General features: G+C 39.7%; 1 protein-coding gene and 1 long non-coding RNA gene across 2 annotated transcripts; one reads left to right on the plus strand and one right to left on the minus strand.

Annotated features, from left to right (window-relative positions):
- Positions 1 to 172: 172 nt before the first annotated feature.
- On the minus strand, positions 173 to 19,546 carry ubl4a (ubiquitin like 4A). The gene is made up of 4 exons (XM_034169988.1): positions 19,357 to 19,546; positions 16,707 to 16,812; positions 16,384 to 16,595; positions 173 to 773 (listed from the first exon to the last, which is right to left on the minus strand). The coding sequence occupies exons 1-4, from the start codon at positions 19,402 to 19,404 to the stop codon at positions 666 to 668; spliced, it is 474 nt and encodes a 157-aa protein (XP_034025879.1). The 5' UTR covers positions 19,405 to 19,546; the 3' UTR covers positions 173 to 665.
- On the plus strand, positions 834 to 2,055 carry LOC117510316. Its single transcript, XR_004560676.1, has 2 exons — positions 834 to 1,146; positions 1,216 to 2,055. It is a non-coding gene; the product is annotated as an uncharacterized LOC117510316 (long non-coding RNA).
- Positions 19,547 to 20,768: the final 1,222 nt, after the last annotated feature.

The following is a 20,768-nucleotide window of genomic DNA, read 5'->3' on the forward strand; positions in this document are numbered from 1 at the left end:
AGTCATTTTACAAGGATTAAAATTAAGAAAAACGTACTCATTACATTTCCTCAACAACAATAAACTGTTCTATCTTAAATTGTGAGGACCTTTTCTGATTTACATACTTGATTTTTTAAAAAAAACAACTTTTTTTATATCATTCTGAGAAAGAAAAAGGACACGCATATCATTATTTTCATGTTTTTAATATGGTAGATATAAACATAATATTTACAAATCATACACTGACCATCAGTTAGTTAGAGGATCAAATGTAGAGAAAACACCCAGCCACCAGCCTTCAGACAATAAATACCAGTGCTCCCTGGGATGTAGCAGCCAGAGACCACATGAAACAAAAGCAGTAATGAATTTCCTTTGAATTCAAACATTGAGTGTGATCAGGTCTTTGTCAACATTTTAACATCAATATGACGAGGACCAAAATTTATATGGCCAAATTTTCTTACCCAAGTTCTTCGGTCCTGGATGAGAAAGCACTATTGCTGAGAGAATCAACAGTCATTGTTACCCTTGCTCACTCAGACATCGATTGGGTACACACCAGCAGCTCTCTGGGAGAAAACCCAGACTATTTTCCATTCCTTAAAATCTGAAAACACTATGCATCTCTGGGCACCTTGCCAAAGACAGCCACAAAGACAAACTGTAATTATGCATTCTCAGTCCATGTATGACGTGTCCATGTTCTCGCCATCCGGATGAAGCAGTCTTCCAGCCAAACGCTCAATGTCATCAAGACTAAGCTGTCGAAGGGAGCGCTCATAATCCTTCAAAAACAAAACATGGAGAGGGATGTTAGAATGGAAACAATTGCATTACATTCACTTAATTTTACCTTCACCATTTCTGGGTTGATACTAGGGGTGGGGGCACTATTGTATCCTCTTGATACAATATCGCAACATTTAATTTTACAATATGAGAACTAATCTTTAAAGTCCAGAATTGATGTAATTCAGCTGCTGGTAGAAACGAGGCAAAACTGTACTGCTTTCTTTCAGTAGAGGACGCAACATATTGTAGACCAAGGCTGTGTCCCAATTCAAGCATCATCGTCATTCTGAAGGCTCCTTGGAATGTGGCCAATGGATGCAGCCTTATTTTACTCAAAAACAAAAGGATACAACAGGTGTATCCTTTGTGACCAAAACAATCCCAAGAGTTACTGAGCAACTGTGGGACCACTCAAAGAATTGCAAATTTTGGCAGGGGATCTCCAGGATCAGGATTGGCAACCCCTACTGTATAGCACAGAGGAATTTCAGGAAATGCAAGTGAATACAAAGGTAAAGACACCAATTAACGTGTAACAAATTGCATATCATTAATACTTTGATGAAGTATCACAAGATCAGCCAAGAATTATTATATAGCCCGTCAAATTCCAATTTTCATACATCACCGCTAATAAATCAAGGCTGTGGGTTGCTTCTACATAAATATTAATTATTAGTATTATATATTACTCAGGAAGGGCTCATTTATGTCCAGCACATTGTATTTTACATCTTCCATTCTCTGAACTATAGTCTTAAAGACAAAGTGGATTTCAAAGATTCTTGGCCAAAAAAACAAACAAAAAACAATAACAGGCTACAATTCTTGGTATATTTCATAAATACAATAATGAATTAAGGAAGCAAAAACATCTGACTCAAATATATCATGCAGTTACAAAAACACTATCAGATTTCACATTCAATGTATTTATCGCTTTTAATTGGGGAGTCACTGAGGTGGTCATAAAGCCAAGTGGTGGCCCTTCCCCCAGCCACCACTTGGGGGTGACCTTGCATATTTCAACATGAGGCATATCGCAAGGCGTTGTATACAGACACAGGGGCGGACAGTGATGGAAATATTCCTCAGATTTTATTTTTTTTTACTCTGAGGAGGTTATGTTTTCACCCATCTGTCTGTGAACAACTAACTCACAATTTTTCATATATCGTTATGAAATTTTTTTTTTAGAGGATTCATATTCTGAATCATAACTGATGCAATTTTCAAGGTCATAGGTCAAAGTAAAAAAAAAAAAATCTTGTAAAACTGTAAAAACCATATCTTTAACATTGAAAGAATTTTCAAAAACTTATAAATGTCAAAAGATTGACTTTCTTTCATTGCGGTGGGACACGGGTGTTGGCACTGGGGGTGGACGGCTGCTGGGGGTTGGGGCCGTGGTCTCCGTGGGGTGTTGCCCTGCTCTCGCTTGGGCAGTCTACCGATCTTGGGCTTGGTGTCTGGGATGGGGTCCAACTGGATGCGCTGGGGGAGTCTTGGGTGTTTGGGGGGGGGGGGGGGGGGGGGGGGGCTCGTGTGCTTCCTGGCCCGGGGGGTTGTGTCTCACCTCTTGTCTGGGGGCTGGGCCCCGCCCTCGTATGGCTCGGTGGTCCCTGCCCGCACTTTGAGTTTGGTGGCTGTGGCTCCTTTGCCATCCATCTCTGCTGCCGCCCACTCCTCCCTTTGGGGGCCGTGGTCTGGGTGGTGTGGTTCCGAGGCCCCCCCCTTTTGGTGGGCCCATGCTGGCACCCTGTGTGCTTCCCTTGGGTATGGGGTTGCTTCCTGTGCCCTTCGGGGGGGGTGAGGTCTGGCGACGCCGGGCCATTCCCCTCGTGGTTTGTCGTGGTGCCCCGGTGGCTCTGGTGGCTGCCCTTCCTGGCCCCTGTGCCCTTCTGCTGCCCTTTTTCTCCTGGTTTCTCCTGGGGCCCTGCATCCTGGGCCCATTTCGGTCATTGTGGTGCATTCGGCCATATGGCTCTCACGTGCCAGAGTGGTTCACGTCATATGGTAGGGTTCTGTACTTTTGTCTTGGTCCAACACACCATCCACAGTAGTGATCAGTTATTTAGCTGTGATCTGGGTCTCTGTGCGTGGATGGTTGTGTGTTTGTGGCCGTCACCACAATTCGGTTTTGGGTGCTCTTAAGGGAATCAAGACTTTGGTGTCCTCGATTAGGGTATGGATGCTCACTAATCAGACAACAGACTGTTACTGTCACTACTTGTTCATGTGTGGTTGGTTGTCCTGGCAAGTTGTATGGTTGGGGCCCCGTCTCCTTGGTGTGTCATTTGTAATCACAGTTATTGCCTTCACCACTTGTCTTTCGTTCTTGTTTGTCTTTGTGTTGTTTTGGGGGACGTCCCTTCCTGATAGAAGTTGTCGGTTGGCTTTGAGCAGGATGTTGTAGGCTGGGGGAGTAGGGGGGGGGGGGGTGTCTCACACGCACACCACGTTCACTCGCGCACTAAATACCGTTATATGTGTGTATTAATGTACATAAATGGTTCTGCCAGTTTGGCATTTACCATTACTATATATGCGCGCGGGGGAGGTGGATTTCTTTCATATTTGACAGCATTATGTAGGATGGTATCCTTAACTGACTGACAACATCTGATCTGGATTACAGATTTTGTGGCCATTTAAATTTAACATTTAAAATCCCATTTCATGTACATTATATCTTAATCAAACATGCTCCAATCACACTCATATTTGAAAGTGAGGTGTAGAATGACACTATCACTTGACAAAGTTTGATCCGCATTGAGGATTCTGTGGGTATTTGAATTTAATATTGAAATGCCTCTTTGGTGTGCATTTTGCATTGTATCTCAATCAAAAGTGGCCCGCTCACTTTCATTTGTGATAATGGAGGTGCAAACTGGCACGCTCAATGAAGTTTGAGCCGCATCTGAGCTGTATTGTGGATATTTGATTTTAACATTGAAAAGCCCTTTTGATCTATATTTTGTATTATATTTTAGCTTATGAAAAGCCACTTCGAACAGAACTTTGACCTTGAAATTGTTTTCCAAGGTAAAAATTTGTGGAACTAGAAACTAGTGTTGGTGGAGGTTTGCGCTCTGTAAGCATGGTGCTCTAATTTAATGCAGTAAAAATAACTAAAAAAATAACCACACTGTAGAAATATTCCATTACAAGTAAGTCCAGCATTGAATGTTCCCAAAATACAAAAATATTTGCTTCAAATATACTTGAAGCTGCAAAAGAGACCAGCCCATTGTAGAATGATCTATACTAAGATTCTAATTACTGAATCACTAATGCTTTAATTCATTGTGTTAGTGTTTCAGGTCAAAAAATGTGAAGTTAATTTATTTTGTATATTTTACTTTACCTAAAGCTGGGTATCTTTTAAACTTCACTATGCAGATCAATAAAGTATTTTGATATATTAATATAATTTATGTATTTATTATATTTTGTACTGTTACCTGATATTTACCAACTAAGTAATGAAGGCAGTCAGATAAATGGAGTGGAGTGAAAAGTACAATATTTACTTCTAGAAGTAGTAGCAGATAATAGAAAGTCAGTGAGTCACTGGGTGATTGTGAACAGGGATTGGAATTAAATGAAAAGGTACTTAAGTTACTGTAATTAAATAGTTTTTCCAGATACTTGTACTTTATGAGTATATTTTTAAGTCTGTTTTGCTTTTTTAAATTTTACTTGTACTTCAGTACAAATTAAAGTCAGTAATGAGTCAGTAACTTTAAAAATCACAATTCATTACCAAGTACACCTAAATGAAATCAGCCATCTATCATCGCGTCCATGCACCTTCTGGGGGCAAAAAAGTGACGCAACGCTAGTCACTTGCTCACAGAAACTTAATATACATTTGATTTAATTTTACACTGTTCGCAGTCATAAAAGTCTGGAAAGTAGCAGCGCTGAAATAATTTTTGGAGATCGTTGGTCATTATGCCCCATACATATATTTTACAGTTCTTCAGTTAGTGCTGATTAATATCACTGTTGGTCACTGGCATTGGAGAATGAAGAACTGTTTCATTAATAAAATAAGAACTTCCTTAATCTGGCCATTATAGATGCTTCTGATTCAGATGGAAAAGTGAGATATAAATTCAGCCCATTTAGAATTTTATAATTAAATATAGTAATTGAGTAAACACAGTTACTGCTGCACACAAAGACATCACCTTATGTGAGAATAGCTGAAAAACAGATAATGTCAAAATGCCTAAAAATCTCTGAATAGTATCATTTACCTTCTTTGGGAATCTATTTCAGAACTAAAAACAACATAATTAATCCAAACCAGTTAATGCTGTAGTTAATAGTGATCGCAACAACCCATGAATGTGAAAAATCACCGGGAACCATGTGAATTGTGATAAGATTAATCAAGTCACAGAGGCATTAATAAAATGTTGAGAGCAGAGTGCAGCACAGACATGCATGTTCTCTAAACATGTCCAGGGTTTTCTGAGTTTAGCAGCTTGTGAAATAGTATTTTACTCTAAAAATAAAGTTTTCCTGGATATAAGTAATTATAAAAACCCTTTATTGTGAATACAGTGGCAGACATTTACTGACAAAGGGGAAAAACCTTTCCATAACACTGATTCTTCTGTGGGCACATGCAAACTTCTCAGGGGTGAGCACTGCGCCTGGTGCAGCTGCTTGTTTAAACAATGTATAACAGCATCAAACATTCTTAAACATGACAAAGAGCCTTATTTAATAAACAGAAATTGTAAAACACTGAGTGGCATCAGGACAAGTAAGATGCTTTTCTCTCTCTCACACACACACACACAACTTTCAGATTTGAGCTGTAATGATTCGGTCTCTTCTTCTGTCAAGATTACTGGCGGTCTGCAAACCGACAGTGCAGAGTCTGACATCCTCACCGGGTCACTGTAAACGTAAATCTTTTCAAGAAGAAAAACAGTAACAGTATTAACCGGTTAATATTATTTTAAAATAAACGGTTCTGTTCCAGACCATTAAAAATATTAAAGTTCATGGTTTCTTTCCTAGCAAAATAGCAGAAGTTTACAGTTTTAGTTTTTGATCCATGGATCAAAGCCTTGATTGTAATACCTCTCAAATCAGCAGCCAAGTATTGTGATATGCATTGTCACAGACTGAATGGTCCGCCCTGCCTCCACTGCACGTGTCATTTCAGAGCTCAGCAGCTCGCCTGAGACAGAGTCTCTTCACCCAAAGCAATCAAATGGATTAATGGGATTATTAACCATCAGACGGCAAGATAAAACCTCTTAAATCATTCTAAAGTTAGTTTTAAACAGAAATGAGGCCGTTTTAAGCAGGATCGAGGTGATATTCTGTGATGCTATGTAATGACCGATGCGCGGTGAATGCATCAGCTAGCCGCTTGTATTGTGCTCTGATTGCTTCCTGTCTTTTATGATGAAATAATGCTTAATTTATGTGGAAATGATTGTTTAACAAAAGCTTCAGATATCTGTCATTGAGATAGATAATGACTGGAGTGCAGTTTAAAGCAGAAATGAAATGATAATCCGTCAACCACGGCTAATGACACATGCGCAGTGAAGACAGGGCGGACAGATTTTTAGGGGGACCATTTGGTCGGCGACATCTTCGCTTTGGGAAATAAGTGTATCGTTCCAATCCTTGTGTAAATTACTCATGGTAAACATGAAACACTGTCCCAAAGCCTCTGAATCACCTGTGTTTTAAACGTCGTTCTGGAAACCACATGAAAAGAAGGCATGCTGTGTAGTGCACTTACTGAATTCTGGCACCTGTTGGGCTGTGTAGTACAACCCCAATTCCAATGAAGTTGGGATGTTGTGTAAAATGTAAATAAAAACAAAATACAATGATTTGAAAATCCTCTTCAACCTATATTCAATTGAATACACCACAAAGACAAGATATTTAATGTTCAAAATGATAAACTTTGTTAATTTTGTGCAAGTATTTGCTCATTTTGAAATGGATGCCTGCAACATGTTTCAAACAAGTTGGGACGGGGCAACAAAAGACTGGAAAAGTCGATGAATGCTCAAAAAACACCTAATTGGAAACAGGTGAGTGTCATGATTGGGTATAAAAGGAGCATCCCCAAAAGTCTCAGCCGTTCACAAGCAAAGATGGGGTGAGGATCACCACTTTGTGAACAACTGAGTGGAGAAAAAAAAAAAATAGTCCAACAGTTTAAGAACAATGTTTCTCAATATTAAATTGCAAGGAATTTAGGGATTCTATCATCTACAGTCATGATATAATCAGAAGATTCAGAGAATCTGGAGAACTTTCTGCACGTAAGCAGCAAGGCTAAAAACCAACATTGAATGCCTGTGACCTTCGATCCCTCAGGCGGCACTGCATTAAAAACCGACATCATTGTGTAAAGGATCTTACCGCGTGGGCTCAGGAACACTTCAGAAAACCATTGTCAGTTAACACAGTTTGTTGCTACATCTACAAGTGCAAGTTAAAACTCTACCATGGAAAGCAAAAGCCATATGAGTGCGTTCACAATGCTGGGCATCAAAACCAAATGCCTTTATTTCATGTTTCAGAAACAGACAAAACTCATTTTTCAAAGAAGTTATTGGCCTTATTGTTTTGTCACTGCTCCTAGGAATCTGTCAAGACAAATTCAGGTGGCTGGTGTGTTTAATAGTCCAACAGTGACCACTAATTGACCAAAAAAAAAAAAAGATGGTTTTTACAACATAATGTAACATCTTTGATATAATGTAAATTCAGCTGGACAGAAATAAGACACACGCCTATTAATAATTAAGAAACATCATATTTACAGCATCCTTATTGTTTCTAGTTTCCATTGATATATGACGTGGTACTTTCAGGGCAATTACAGCTGGTCTGTCCTGTTTTTCTTCAATGAAGCATAATGCAAAAATACCAAAATTTACATATATTTTTTTAATGGAAGTCCAAAGTCAGTGCACAGCATCACTGGACTACATGTTACAGTGGAATACCAAAATATAAGCCCCTTTTCTGTTGTTTATAAATTAATAAAATATCAAATGACAAGGATCTATTTTAGCCGTTATATAAAACAAATAATGAATGTTTTTACATTCTTTCAATGGAATGAATATTTAATTCAGTGAAAGCTGGAACATACCATTCAACTTCGCCTCTGAATGGTGTGTTCCAGCTTTCACCAAATTAAATATTCGTACCATTGAACTCAAACATTCATTATTTGTATATTATAAGTAACCTGTCTTTTAAAGATGAAATTTGTCAAGTACTGATTATTTATGCTTCATTCAATTTAGGGCCCCTCAGATTAATTACTTGCAATATATCACTTTAGAATGAAGCAGCAATGCAATTGCAGAAGCACCAAGTGCAGTTCAATAAGCGCATAGTACAGTGGGGAAAATAAGTATTTGACCCCCTGTCAGTTTTGCAGGTTTTCCCACCTACAAAGAATAGAGAGGTCTGTAATTTTTATCATAGGTACACTTCAACTGTGAGAGACACAATCTTAAAAAAAAAAAAAAAAAAAAAAAAAAAATCCAGAAAATCACACTGTATGATTTTTAAATATTTAATTTGCATTTTATTGCATGAAATAAGTATTGGACCCCCTACCAACCAGCAAGAATTCTGGCTCTCACAGACCTGTTAATTTTTCTTTAAGAAGCCCTCTTAAGCACTCACCTGTATTAATTGAACCCGTTTGAACTTGTTACCTGTATAAAAGACACCTGCTCACACAATCAATCACACTCCAACCTGTCCACCATAGTTAAGACCAAAAAGCTGTCTAAGGACACCAGGGACAAAACTGTAGACCTGCACAAGGCTGGGATGGACTACAGGACAACAGGCAAGCAGCTGGTAGAAGATGACAACTGTTATGATTAGTTATTAGAAAGTGGAAGAAACACAAGATGACTGTCAATCTCCCTCAGTCTGGGATTCCATGCAAGATCTCACTTTGTGGTGTAAGGATGATTCTGAGAAAGCTCAGAACTACACAGGAGGACCTAGTCAATGACCTGAAGAGAGCTGAGACCACAGTGACAAAGATTACATCAGTAACACATGATGCTGTCATGGTTTAAAATCCTGCAGGGCAGCAAGGTCCCCCTGCTCAAGCCAGCACATGTCCAGGTCCGTTTGAAGTTCACCAGTGACCATCTGGATGATCCAGAGGACGCATGGGAGAAGGTCATGTGGTCAGATGAGACCAGAATAGAGCTTTTTGGAATCAACTCCACTTACCATGTTTAGAGGATGAGAACAACCCCAAGACCATCCCAACCGTGAAGCATGGGGGTGGAAACATCATACTCTGGGGGTGCTCTTCTGCAAAGGGGACAACCTCCGTCCCTCAGTAAGAGCACTGAAGATGTGTCACGGCTGGGTCTTCCAGCATGACAATGACCCCAAACACGCAGCCACGGCAACTAAGGAGGGGCTCCGTAAGAAGCATTTCAAGGTTCTGGAGTGGCCTGGCCAGTCTTCAGACCTGAACTCAATAGAAAATCTTTGGAGGGAGCTAAAACTCCAAACCTGAAAGATTTGGAGAAGATCTGTATGGAAGAGAGGACCAAAATCCCTGTTGCAGTGTGTGAAAACCTGGTCAAGAACTACAGGAAACATCTGACCTCTGTAATGGCAGACAAATGTTTCTGTACCAATTGTTAAGCTCTGTTTTTCTAGGGGATCATGCAATAAAATGCAAATTAATAATTTAAAAATCATACTGTGATTTTCTGGATTTTTTTTAGATTCTGTCTCTCACACCTCATGGTGAGTCACCATGAGTTTCCTGATTTTCTGTCAATTCACATTCTTTCAAAAGCGGTTTGTTAACTTTTGATAAGTAAAAAATGCATGTGTCAATTATTCCAGGGTGTGCTGAGGTTGGTTTTAGGATGATTCCTTTTTATGCACATCCTGCTATGATTTCCCTTTAAATTCACATCCCACTCTGATAAATCAAAATGGCTACTACATGCATGGTGGCCATATTGATTTTATTTTCTGCCTTATAAATCTTAAAATGCTCAGTCCCTTTGTTTTCATTTTCTCAGGGTACGAAAAGTATGTTAGGGTGGTAAGGATGTTTCATATAGATTTGTGGCATGCTCCAATAATCAAGATGCCCCCATGGCAGCCATCTTGATTTTGGTTTCCATTAAATAACTCATTAATATCTTGTCAATTTGTTTTCATTTCAAGGTATGTTTGGGTGCTTAAAGGGACACTTTACTGATCAATGTTAACCCCTAAAATAAGAGATTATATATTGAAATAGTGACATCTTAAATAAAAACAAAATTTGCAATAGATTAGCTTAATTTTTATGACTTAAAAACTGACCATGTGCTACATGCATTAAGTCACAAGTGCTGATTTTGCACAGCCTAGTGTACATACATGTATAGATACTGCAGTAAAACACCTGAAAATCTTAAATTATAATGTAACATCAGAAAGTAGCCAATTGTATTTCTTGCTCTTATTTATGAATATTAGTCAAATCATTAGGCTATTTTTGAGATTTTGTAAGGAGTTTTACTGATATCTCTATACATGTGTTTACATTCAACAGTGTGTTAAGAGCACTTGTCATGTCATAGCCAGGGTTCTAGCTAGCGCAAACTTGAGTTACGGCCCATTACGCTTTAATTTTGGACAGTTACGCTTAGTAATGCGCGATATAAGCGATATACGATATAAACGATATAAAAATGGTCTATGATAGAGATTTTAATTACATGCTCTATCGCGGTAACGCATGTTGATGACGTCAACTACCCGCGACCCGCTGCTGCATGCATCAAACAACATGGCGGAAGGCAAAACGGAGCGACAAGAACTCGTGAAAAAGACCAGTGCAACTTCCATTATTTGGAATTGGTTTGGATTTAAACCGTCCGACAAAGAGCAGAAAACAATACTCTGCAGAATGTGTGGGGCAACAGTTTTAGCTAAGACCGGCAATACAACTAATCTGTTCTACCACCTCAAAGCAAAACACGCCATTGAATACCAAGAGTGCCAGTGAATGCAGGCGGCCCCACGCTACAGTCATAAGAACATGGGACAGAAACAACAGAGACTGAACCAGTCCTCCATTGAACAATCATTTTCAAAAGGTACTCTTTACAATCGGAAAAGCCCGCGATGGAACGACATTATGAGGGCTATAACTGTTTACTTGTGTAAGGACATGGTACCCTTTCAAACCGTAGAGAGACGCGGCTTTAAAACCATGATCGGAGCTATTGAGCCATGATATGAGCTGCCAAGCTGCAAATACTTTACAGAAACAGAGATGCCAAGATTATATTCCGAGCTTCGTGAAAAGGTTGAAAGAGAGCTTTGTGGTTTGAAGCACTTTGCCACTACAGCGGACCTTTGGTCGAGCCGAACCATGGACCCTTTCCTCAGTCTGACCATTCACTATATAACGGACGATTGGAATCTTGGCAGCTGGTGTTTGCAGACGTCGTACTTCCCTACTGAACATACGGCCGAGGAGATAGCACAAGGACTCAAAGACACGCTCGAGTCATGGGGTTTAAGGAAGAAAGCCAAGTGTGCATCACCACTGATAATGGAGCGAACGTGGTCAAACCAGCGTGTCTGAATGACTGGACCAGGGTGCAGTGCTTTGGACATAGGCTGCACCTCGCCATTGGTAGGTTAAATATTTAGTGCATAATGTTATAATATTTTAACATCCTGCTATAGTAGGGATGGGTATTGAGAACCGGTTCCTTTCGGGTATCCTTAAGAAATTATTCGATCCACTGACATCAATAACCTTTTTACTTAACGATTCCCTTATCGGTCCTTCAGAGTGTCCATTGTTTTTGGGGGTGTTTATTAGGAAAATTATAATTTCTCTACATTGATTACAGACCCTGCAGCGGGTCTGTAATCAACTTTTCTGCAGCGTGGCTTTGCTTTGAACCAATCGAAGCAGTGATTAGCAGATCGAACCAGTGCTTCGACGATTGCTTCGTTGATACATTTTTTTCTTTCGCTTTCCCCCGCTAAAACCCTAAAGAGCATATGGTTGTGAGTATTATTTACTTTATGTTAAAGCGACCTGTTATAGTCTTCTGAAACAGTTAATAGATGTATTTTATAACTTAAAAACGGGGCCGATGCTAACACATTAGCATGTCTATGGCATTTTCAATGTTAATGTTAGCAATAAGCAGTTGCAGCTGTCAAGCGTTTGTTGTCGTAAAAGAGTCAAATGTGCATGTAATACGGCATAGTAATGTTGCATTTGTCTTTAGAGATGTAGTATATACCAAATGCTTTATATTTGTGGCATTTGTGTTAAGTGAAGTGTGTGTGTGTGTGTGTGTGTGTGTGTGTATACACACTATGTATGCGGGTGTGTGTGCGCGCATGTGCTTGTGTGTGCATGGAGAGTGAGATTTAATTAACAAATAATATCTTATTTATCAACAGAAAAAAGTGTGAAGGACCCCCGAATCGACTGTGCTGTTGCCTTATGCAAGAAGATTGTAAGTTCCTTTTCCCACTCTTGGAAGAGAAGAAAAGCATTGAAGAAAGCCCAGGTTGAGCACAATCTTCCCTTACAGCGTCTCATCACAGAAACACCCACAAGGTGGGGGTCACGACAGATGATGATCCAGAGGGTGCTTGAGCAAGAGAAGGCCCTATCACAGGTACTGAAAGCAGACAAGAAAACCAGACACCTGGTACCCACGTGGCAAGATACAGATGTCCTGGAATGCATGAGCAAGACCCTTGGCCCACTGCTTGAGTTCACAGACGCGCTACATACACTGTCTGGGGAACAGTATGTCAGCGTGTCATACATTAAACCTGTTCTCCACCTTTCCAATAACACTGTTCTTACTGCAGCTGATGATGATGTAGAGCTGACCAAGGACATGAAAAGGATCATCCTAGAGTACTTAAATGAGAAGTACTCAGACCCAGAAACTGTTGACCTGCTTGATATGACCTCACTGGTTGACCCACGGTTTAAAGATACATATATAGCTGATGACCGCAAGATGTTCATCAAGACCAGAGCAGTAGCAGAAATTCAGTCCCTGTTGGCGGTGCAAGCTGTAATGGTCACAGAGCCACACACAAGCATAGTAGCTGCAGCTGCTGGTGTTGAAGCTGCTGAAGTTGCTGTTGAGACAGAATCGAAGAAGGTCAAACGGAGCCTGGGAAGCTTTTTCAAAAAGGCCTCTGATGGCACAGATGCTCTCGCTGACAGAGAGGCCATCAAAGGGGAGCTAAAAAGTTACCTGAGGACCATGCCGGTTGATGGAGAGACTGACCCCCTGGGCTGGTGGCGGCTGCACCAAGTTAATTTTCCCAGGGTGGCAAGACTGGCCCAGAAATATCTCTGTATCCCAGCCACAAGTGCTCCTTCTGAAAGGGCATTTAGCACAGGGGGCAACATAGTTACATGCCACCGATCTCTGTTGAAGCCAGAGACTGTAGACAAGCTTGTATTTCTGGCGAATAATCTTTAGAGCGTAACAAATGTCAAATGATGTAAACAAGTCTCAGTGAGTTCCCGGAATTTACCATTTATGTCGTGTTATGTTGTATCTTACTATACAACAGCTGAGATCAAACGGTTTAAAGGTGGTGTGAAATTTATATTATGCATATGGTCTTAAGGATTTCAGTATTTTTTTTTTTTTTTTTTTTTAAGAGAAGACACCAAATTCTGTTCTTTGCCACTTTATGCCTTCTATACTGTTTGCACTTTTTGCTGTTTATGGCATGGCACTACTGCAAAGAAACCTTTATACTTGAAAAAATGCTGTTTAGTTTACATATGTGCCTTATACTGTAAATATTCCAATTGTGTTTTCATTTTGCACTTTAATGGTTTCATTTGAAGTATATGTGCACTACACTGATACATTTAAAAAGGCTATGCCTAATACTGAAAGTATTAACCTACTTCACAGTACCAGTTAAGGTATCAAAATTTAACTGCTGAAAGGATTTTCAGTACAGTGTCTGTTCTTTAAAAAGACACCACTTTTGTTTTTGTTTTTATTTATATGTCTACAGCTTTCTGTATTATTACAGTGGGAGCATAATAAATGTTGTATGCCTACATTCTATGTTCTATCTTTCTTTCAATATATTTAGCCGTTTGGCTGTCCTCAGGGTCTATGTAACCTGTTCTGAAATGATTATATAATTTATGTATCGTGATAATAGTTATCGCAAGAGATTGCAGTGTGTATCGTGATATGGATTTTTGGCCATATCGCCCATACCTAGTTACGCTTATTTTGGACCGTTACAATTTTAAATACAGCGTCTGTAATCAACTGTTTCTGCAGTGCGAATCCAGTTTGAAGCGTGAATCGAAGCAATGCTTCGATTCAATGGCTTGTGGCTCTTTGATTCACTGATCTTCAGAAGCGGTACATCCGCTTCTTAACCCCTCTGAAATCCATTAAAATATCATGAGTCACTTTTGTGTGGATTAAAGTCACTAACTGGGACTCTTGTCTTGTTGCAGTCGAGAAACGAGAATTGTCCATTCCGTTGTCACAGCTTTAAATGCTGCGCGGCTCTCTGCTGAGACAGAGTCCGCTCGGAATTAATAACTTCAAAACAAATCGCCGCTTTAAATAAAATTACACTTCTTATAAATGTTGCAATACAGACAATAAACTACAATCGACTAAAAGGTTTTTTCTTCCCAAAATGAGACATCTTGCATTCTTTATAAACCTGACCTGCAGCACATCTGCAAGAGCTCAGCTCATAGGTATGGAAATACATTCATGCCAATAATAATGTCTGAAAGGAAATGCTTTTGACAAAACTAACAGATTTTATTTCTGTTTATGTCCAGAGATCAAGGATCCACCATGTAGAGTTTATTATGTCCAGAGTTTAAGGATCCAGTAACCAATTTCATATTTATTTACTTTGTTCAATTTCAACTTAATCAGCTTATAAAGCGCCAAATTACAACAAAATCCGTCTCAAGGTGCCTCACACAGAACAGTACAACATAAAAAAATTAAAATTAATAAATAAATAAAAAAATCAAATACCTAATTAAAAACAGAAGTAAAAGAATAAAACATAAAATAAAAACTACTCATAAGAAAGAGAATAAAAGTAGGTTTTATGTCTTGACCACGGACTCCAACTACCTCACTGAGGGCCATGTACTGGCTAACCCAGAATGAGATTGCCCACTCAAACTTCCCCAGCCTTCTGGACATGATGAAGGGACTTGGGCTGTCATATCTTGCCTTTCCCCTTTGGGTACCCCTAGAATGGCCAATTTTTACCTTGAATTTTCAAAAGCTTCCATTTTTTCTTCTGGTTTTGTTTTTACAGCAAGTGACATAATGGACCTGTTAAAAAAAAAAAAAAATCTAACTTAACACATTGTTTCCCACACTGCTGCATGGTGCAACAACTGGCATCAATAAAACTGTGCAGTAAGTTATCATAGTTCCATACCCATTTGGAAATGTGTCTTTTGATCATCTGTGAATAAAGACACTTTCGTGGGGCAGGGATCATTGTTTTGGCAAAATATTCCAGTTTTTGGGCCTTTTCAAGCAAAAGAGTGACCAGGATTTTATTCACAGAATAAAGATTGTTTAAAAAAAAAAAAAAAAAAAAAAAAAAAAAAAAAACTACATTCTCAAGACCCTAGTGGTCCATACTTAAAAACAAATACATGTTCCACGTGTTTTGAAGATTTTTTTTTCACACTGCTGTTACATTTTGATGCCCAGCTTGGTGAACATGCTCAAAAATCAACATCTAGAAACGCCACCGCCCTCTCTGGGCCCGAGTTCATTTGAAATGGACAGACACAAAGTGGAAAAGTGTGCTGTGGTCTGATGAGTCCACATTTCAAATTGTTTTTGGAAATCATGGATGTCATGTCTTCCGGACAAAAGAAAAAAAAGACCATCCAGATTGTTACCAGCGCAAAGTTCAAAAGCCAGCATCTGTGATGGTATGGGGGTGTGTTAGTGCCCATGGCATGGGTAACTTACATATCTGTGATGGCACCATCAATGCTGAAAGGTACACCCAGGTTTTGGAGCAACATATGCTGCAATCCAAGCAACGTCTTTTTCAGGGACGTCCCTGCTTATTTCAGCAAGACAATGCCAAGCCACATTCTGCACGTGTTACAACAGCGTGGCTTCATAGTAAAAGAGTGCGGGTACTAGACTGGCCTGCCTGCAGTCCAGACCTGTCGCCTATTGAAAATGTGTGGCGCATTATGAAATGCAAAATATGACAACGGAGACCCCGGACTGTTGAACAACTGAAGTCGTACATCAAGCAAGAATGGGAAAGAATTCCACCTACAAAGCTTCAAGAATTAGTGTCCTCAGTTCCCAAACACTTATTGAGTGTTGTTAGAAGGAAAGGTGATGTACACAGTGTAATCTGCATCTCTGTCAAATTCTGAATTTCATACTGAAAGGTCCAGTGCAGCTTCTAGGCTATATGTGCACTAGCATGCATGAAGCTTGTACTAGCACTGTATCAACACAATGAAATTCTGCATTTAAACACCCAAAAATTACATACCTTGATAAGTTGTTCATGGACTTTTGCGGCATCTGCAGGACTGAAATGTCTAGCAAGAACAGTGGACACGGTGTGCCACACTCCTCCCTGTGAAGTACTACTGCTACAGCTGGCAGCTGGCCCTGAAGCTCCAGTCCTCTCTCCCAGCGGACGTATTACGAGATTCAATTTAGCCTCTGGCCCGATAGAGTAATCACTCAATTTATGCTCATCTGTGGGAAGTGATACACCAAACAACCATCAAACTATACTCATAAAATAGTATGGTGGCTCACTCAGATACTGTTTAAAGGGACCAGAACCACTTTTGCTAGCAAACGCACCTGCAAGAGCTTTCCCTTTATATAGCAACCGCTGCTGGTTTGTTGGTATGTTGAGACGTTCAGAAACAAGTTCCTTCACTGTGGAGACCTTTTCATCTTCAGTCACCTGAAGGATCATCAACACTTGATACAATGCTACAACATGATCAGAACACTTACAGAGAACTATAATACTATAATACATAGTCTGTCACATGGATTAAAATAGTGTTATTACTATTCCATTAAAAAAAAAAATAATAAATCACATATTTGCATTGGACTGTTACTGTTCTATCACTACATTTATCTAAACATTTTACTTCAGCAATTTTGTTTTACAACTGATAGTGTCTTAATATGAACAAAAATAAAAATTGATACAACTAAAGCTGCACTTACTGTTCATTAAGTTAACAATATCACTTAATTTTCAGGACCACTGATTTTAAATTTGGTTTTCATTCACTTATATAGATGGGAAATGAAAAAAACATGGATTTTTTCGTCCACTGATGATGTCAGCATTTCTGGGATACTGACAATTTATGTGTCATGCAAAACAACATACAAACATTTTTCGCATAAATATTTGACTTTTAAAGGATGTTAAATGTTTATCATATGTTCTGACAGTTGGTTATTCCACGCCCATGTAACAGAAGAACCATAAAATTCAGACTTAGCAGGCTAGAGTTTCCATGAAGACAATTTGAAGTAAATTCTTCCCAAAGACAAATTTTGAAACATGATCTAAAAATCAAAGACTTAAGGGGAGTGTTAGCTTTTCTGTATATACAATGATTTTTTTTTTCTTTTTTTTTTTTTTTTTTAAGTCAGATCATCGTTTTGGTAACAGTTGCAGAGTTCACTGTAAAATCTGTAATGGCGCCACTCAGTTATGTGGATGAGCACCGGTACATAACATTTATCCTTCAGTCTCAGATCCGGGCGTTAAAACATGAAACTTAATATCCACTGTGGTGTCTTAGAGATGTTTCCAAATGATTTGACAAATATGAACATCATGAAATCAGACCACAGACTAAATCCGATGCATGCCAGGGAAACAAAAACAACCAGGAAATGTTCGCCACTAGTCACACGACACAACCAACCAAAGAGAGGCCAGCATAGTGCACTGCTTTGTCTCAAGTTTTGTGATTGGCCAACAGGAACAACTCTGACAACATTTTGCTCTAATCGATGCTTGATTTTGCTGGAAATTGACACATTTTCTCCTAAAAATCTGAATCTTGGAAATTTGCTGGAAGACTTTAATCACTGTAGTTACATCGCCAGGACTCGTAATGTGGCATAATTAGGGCTCAAACGATTAGTTGAATAACTCGAATAATTCAATTACATAAATGTTCGAGGAAAATTCTGTGCCTCGAAGCTCCATTTAACGTTGTAGTACATATGCCAGGCTTGTGAGTGGCGCTGTAACATCCCCCAAAAAAAAAAAAAAAAAAAAAAAACAGAAGAAGACTAGAGAATGCGCATAAGCCTAAGAGCCAATCAATGTAGCACCAAAAGCTACAGCTTTCCAAAGAGAGACACAGAGTAAAATAAACCAAGCTTCAGCTTCATTTTGGAAGTAGGTACATGGGAGATTCAAGCCTAGATTTGAACTATTTCTTGTATTAAAACTCTTCTCTGCTCCATTTCACTAAGATGCTGTAACTGGTAATGCAACAAGCAAAAGTTACACCGTGCACAGATTCTCCAATCACATCTGAACAAGGTTATAACTTAAGAAGTGGCTAAGGATATGTACATCCGTATCTTCTGCGGGACTGCTATAGGTACGGACAGAGGAGAATTACAGCCAAGAGATTTCTCCTAACCCTGACCGCCTGCGTATCATGGGTGCTTGGAACAACACTAATAAATAGACATCTTGACCTGTTTACAGCAAAGGAAGACTTTCTACAGTTGGACTTTTAGGATCTTCAGACCAGCTGACTTGTTTACGGGTATGTAATGACTGAGAACGGTCCCTGTAGATACGGGTCCGTACCCGTAGCCACGGCCTATAACTTATTCAGAGTTGTCAAGGTTATCTTTGTTACATCCATCAACTGTCTCCTTGCATGGTAGTTTTTTAGAACTGCCTACCCCAGATAAACTTACCATACAGTCCTAAACTAACTACATTTCTTAAAAAATTGATGAAAATTAAGTCATAAATTTTCAGAGACATGGAAATGTCTCTTTCGTGTCCTACGCTAGTACTTATGGACCTGAATGTATGATCACGCTTATCAAGTAAAAAGCAGTATGTGACGTTTCTACGTTAAGTCTGGTTGTCCTAACCTAGAATGTACAACAGCAACATTTTCTTCGAGTCCATTCCCGAAATAAATCAGTTGTCTCAGAGGACACAGAAAGTTAACACTGACTTATAGCAAATTTAGAAAAAACGCCGTTTTTGTTCTTTCGAGAACACACTGAGTTTAGCAAGAGAAGGGCGCGCTAACAGGCCAGTGCGCAATCTTCCAATTAAAGTCACACCATTCGGAGGGTAACTGTTTGAGCTGGACTCAGACGAGATATATTTCCACTCAGATCTGGTTTAGCGTGTGACATCGTTAGCTCCAGTTAGCTGGCTTACAAAGGCTAGCTAGCTAGATAACGGCTAGCTGTTAGCTAACACGAGAGTTTTTACCTGGACGCTGCATTCTTTTCCTTGGAGCGGTTTCACCGTAAGTATCATTTTCGATTATACCGTGTAAAAGATACGACACGTTTAGATATTAATCAGCAAACTATGCCGGGTAAGGTTACTTTACGACTAGCTTAGCACAACCACGGGACTTCACTTGTCAAGAGTCCATCTTCTTCTGCTAGATGCTTGTATGTACCTCTGCCGGTCAGGACAACGTAGCGCCACCTACTGGCTGGAAGCTGCCGCCGGCTTTGTGAAAGTTCTGACCACCACTCTGTGTTTCTGACGAGACCACCCATTTTACCATTCCCAGAGTGTGTTTATTATTGAGTCCATAACTGTCTTTTACCAAATTAACTTTGATCTTCAAAAAATGTGTTTGCTACATTTCATAAAGAGTAGTAAGGTCTGTCATGTTGTTGTTGTCCATTCAGCTGCTCCCGTTGTTTTTTTGTACAGTTCACCACAGCGGTTAAAGCCAGATTCGCATTGGTATTTGGCACAAGTTTTACGCTGGATGCCCTTCCTGATGCAACTCCAGAGTAACCTGGAGAAACACAGACAGCCGCTGGTGTTCCAAAGAGGTCTCCCATCCAAGTACTAACCAAGTCCCGCACTGCTTAGCTTCTGAGATCTGATGGGATGAGGCTTACACAGAGCAGACTGGCTGCCTCTCATATTCCTACTTAAAAAAAAAGAAAAAAAAAGTTTCCACAGCTAACGTCCTACAATCGATAGATAACAACTAAGGAAGTGGGGATGGACTGGTTGACATGGATGGTTGCTATCCAAGCCTGAAGGCAGTTCTGCAGTGTGGTGGATGTAGACAGATGGACAGACATCAGACCTATGTATTTTCAAAGTCAAAGTCGGGAGAGCGAGGGGTCGCTGCATCTGTATGCGCCGAAATTTTGGGTGGGGAATAATAACTCTCTTATGTTCCATGCATATGTCACACTGAGGATGACTGATGTTGGTGGCGGACGCCGCGGACCCATCAAGGTTTGTCCACCCCTAGAGAAAGGAGCCCCAGTTATGAAATATGCCATTTAGGGACACTAAGGGATGACAACTGAGACCATAAAGAACTGTGTGGGACTACATTTCTTACCTGAACCATATTTCAGCACAGCTGGCTCAGAGGGAGTGACAATATGGCAGCCTGTTAACACCTCCCCTATCTATCTATCTACGAGGTCTGTGAGAAAAGTATCGGACCTTTTTATTTTTTTCAAAAACCATATGGATTTGAATCACGTGTGAGTGCATCAGCAAGCTTGAACCTTCGTGCGCATGTGTGAGTTTTTTCACGCCTGTCGGTTGCGTCATTCGCCTGTGAGCAGGCTTTGTGTGAGCAGTGGTCCACCCTCTCGTCAGATTTTTATTGCAAATAAATGTCTGAACGATTTGGA

The sequence above is a fragment of the Thalassophryne amazonica genome, chromosome 5 (assembly GCF_902500255.1).
Source record: "Thalassophryne amazonica chromosome 5, fThaAma1.1, whole genome shotgun sequence".
NCBI classification, from domain to species: Eukaryota; Metazoa; Chordata; class Actinopteri; order Batrachoidiformes; family Batrachoididae; genus Thalassophryne; species Thalassophryne amazonica.

Excerpts from the sequence above, each read along its gene's own strand:
- ubl4a (XM_034169988.1), bottom strand. The coding sequence starts at position 19,404 with ATGATACTTACGGTGAAACCGCTCCAAGGAAAAGAATGCAGCGTCCAG. Across the intron at positions 16,596-16,706 it reads TAAAGGGAAAGCTCTTGCAG|ATGAGCATAAATTGAGTGAT; the intron begins GTGCGTTTGCTA and ends CACTTCCCACAG. Across the intron at positions 774-16,383 it reads TCCATGAACAACTTATCAAG|GATTATGAGCGCTCCCTTCG; the intron begins GTATGTAATTTT and ends TTGTTTTTGAAG.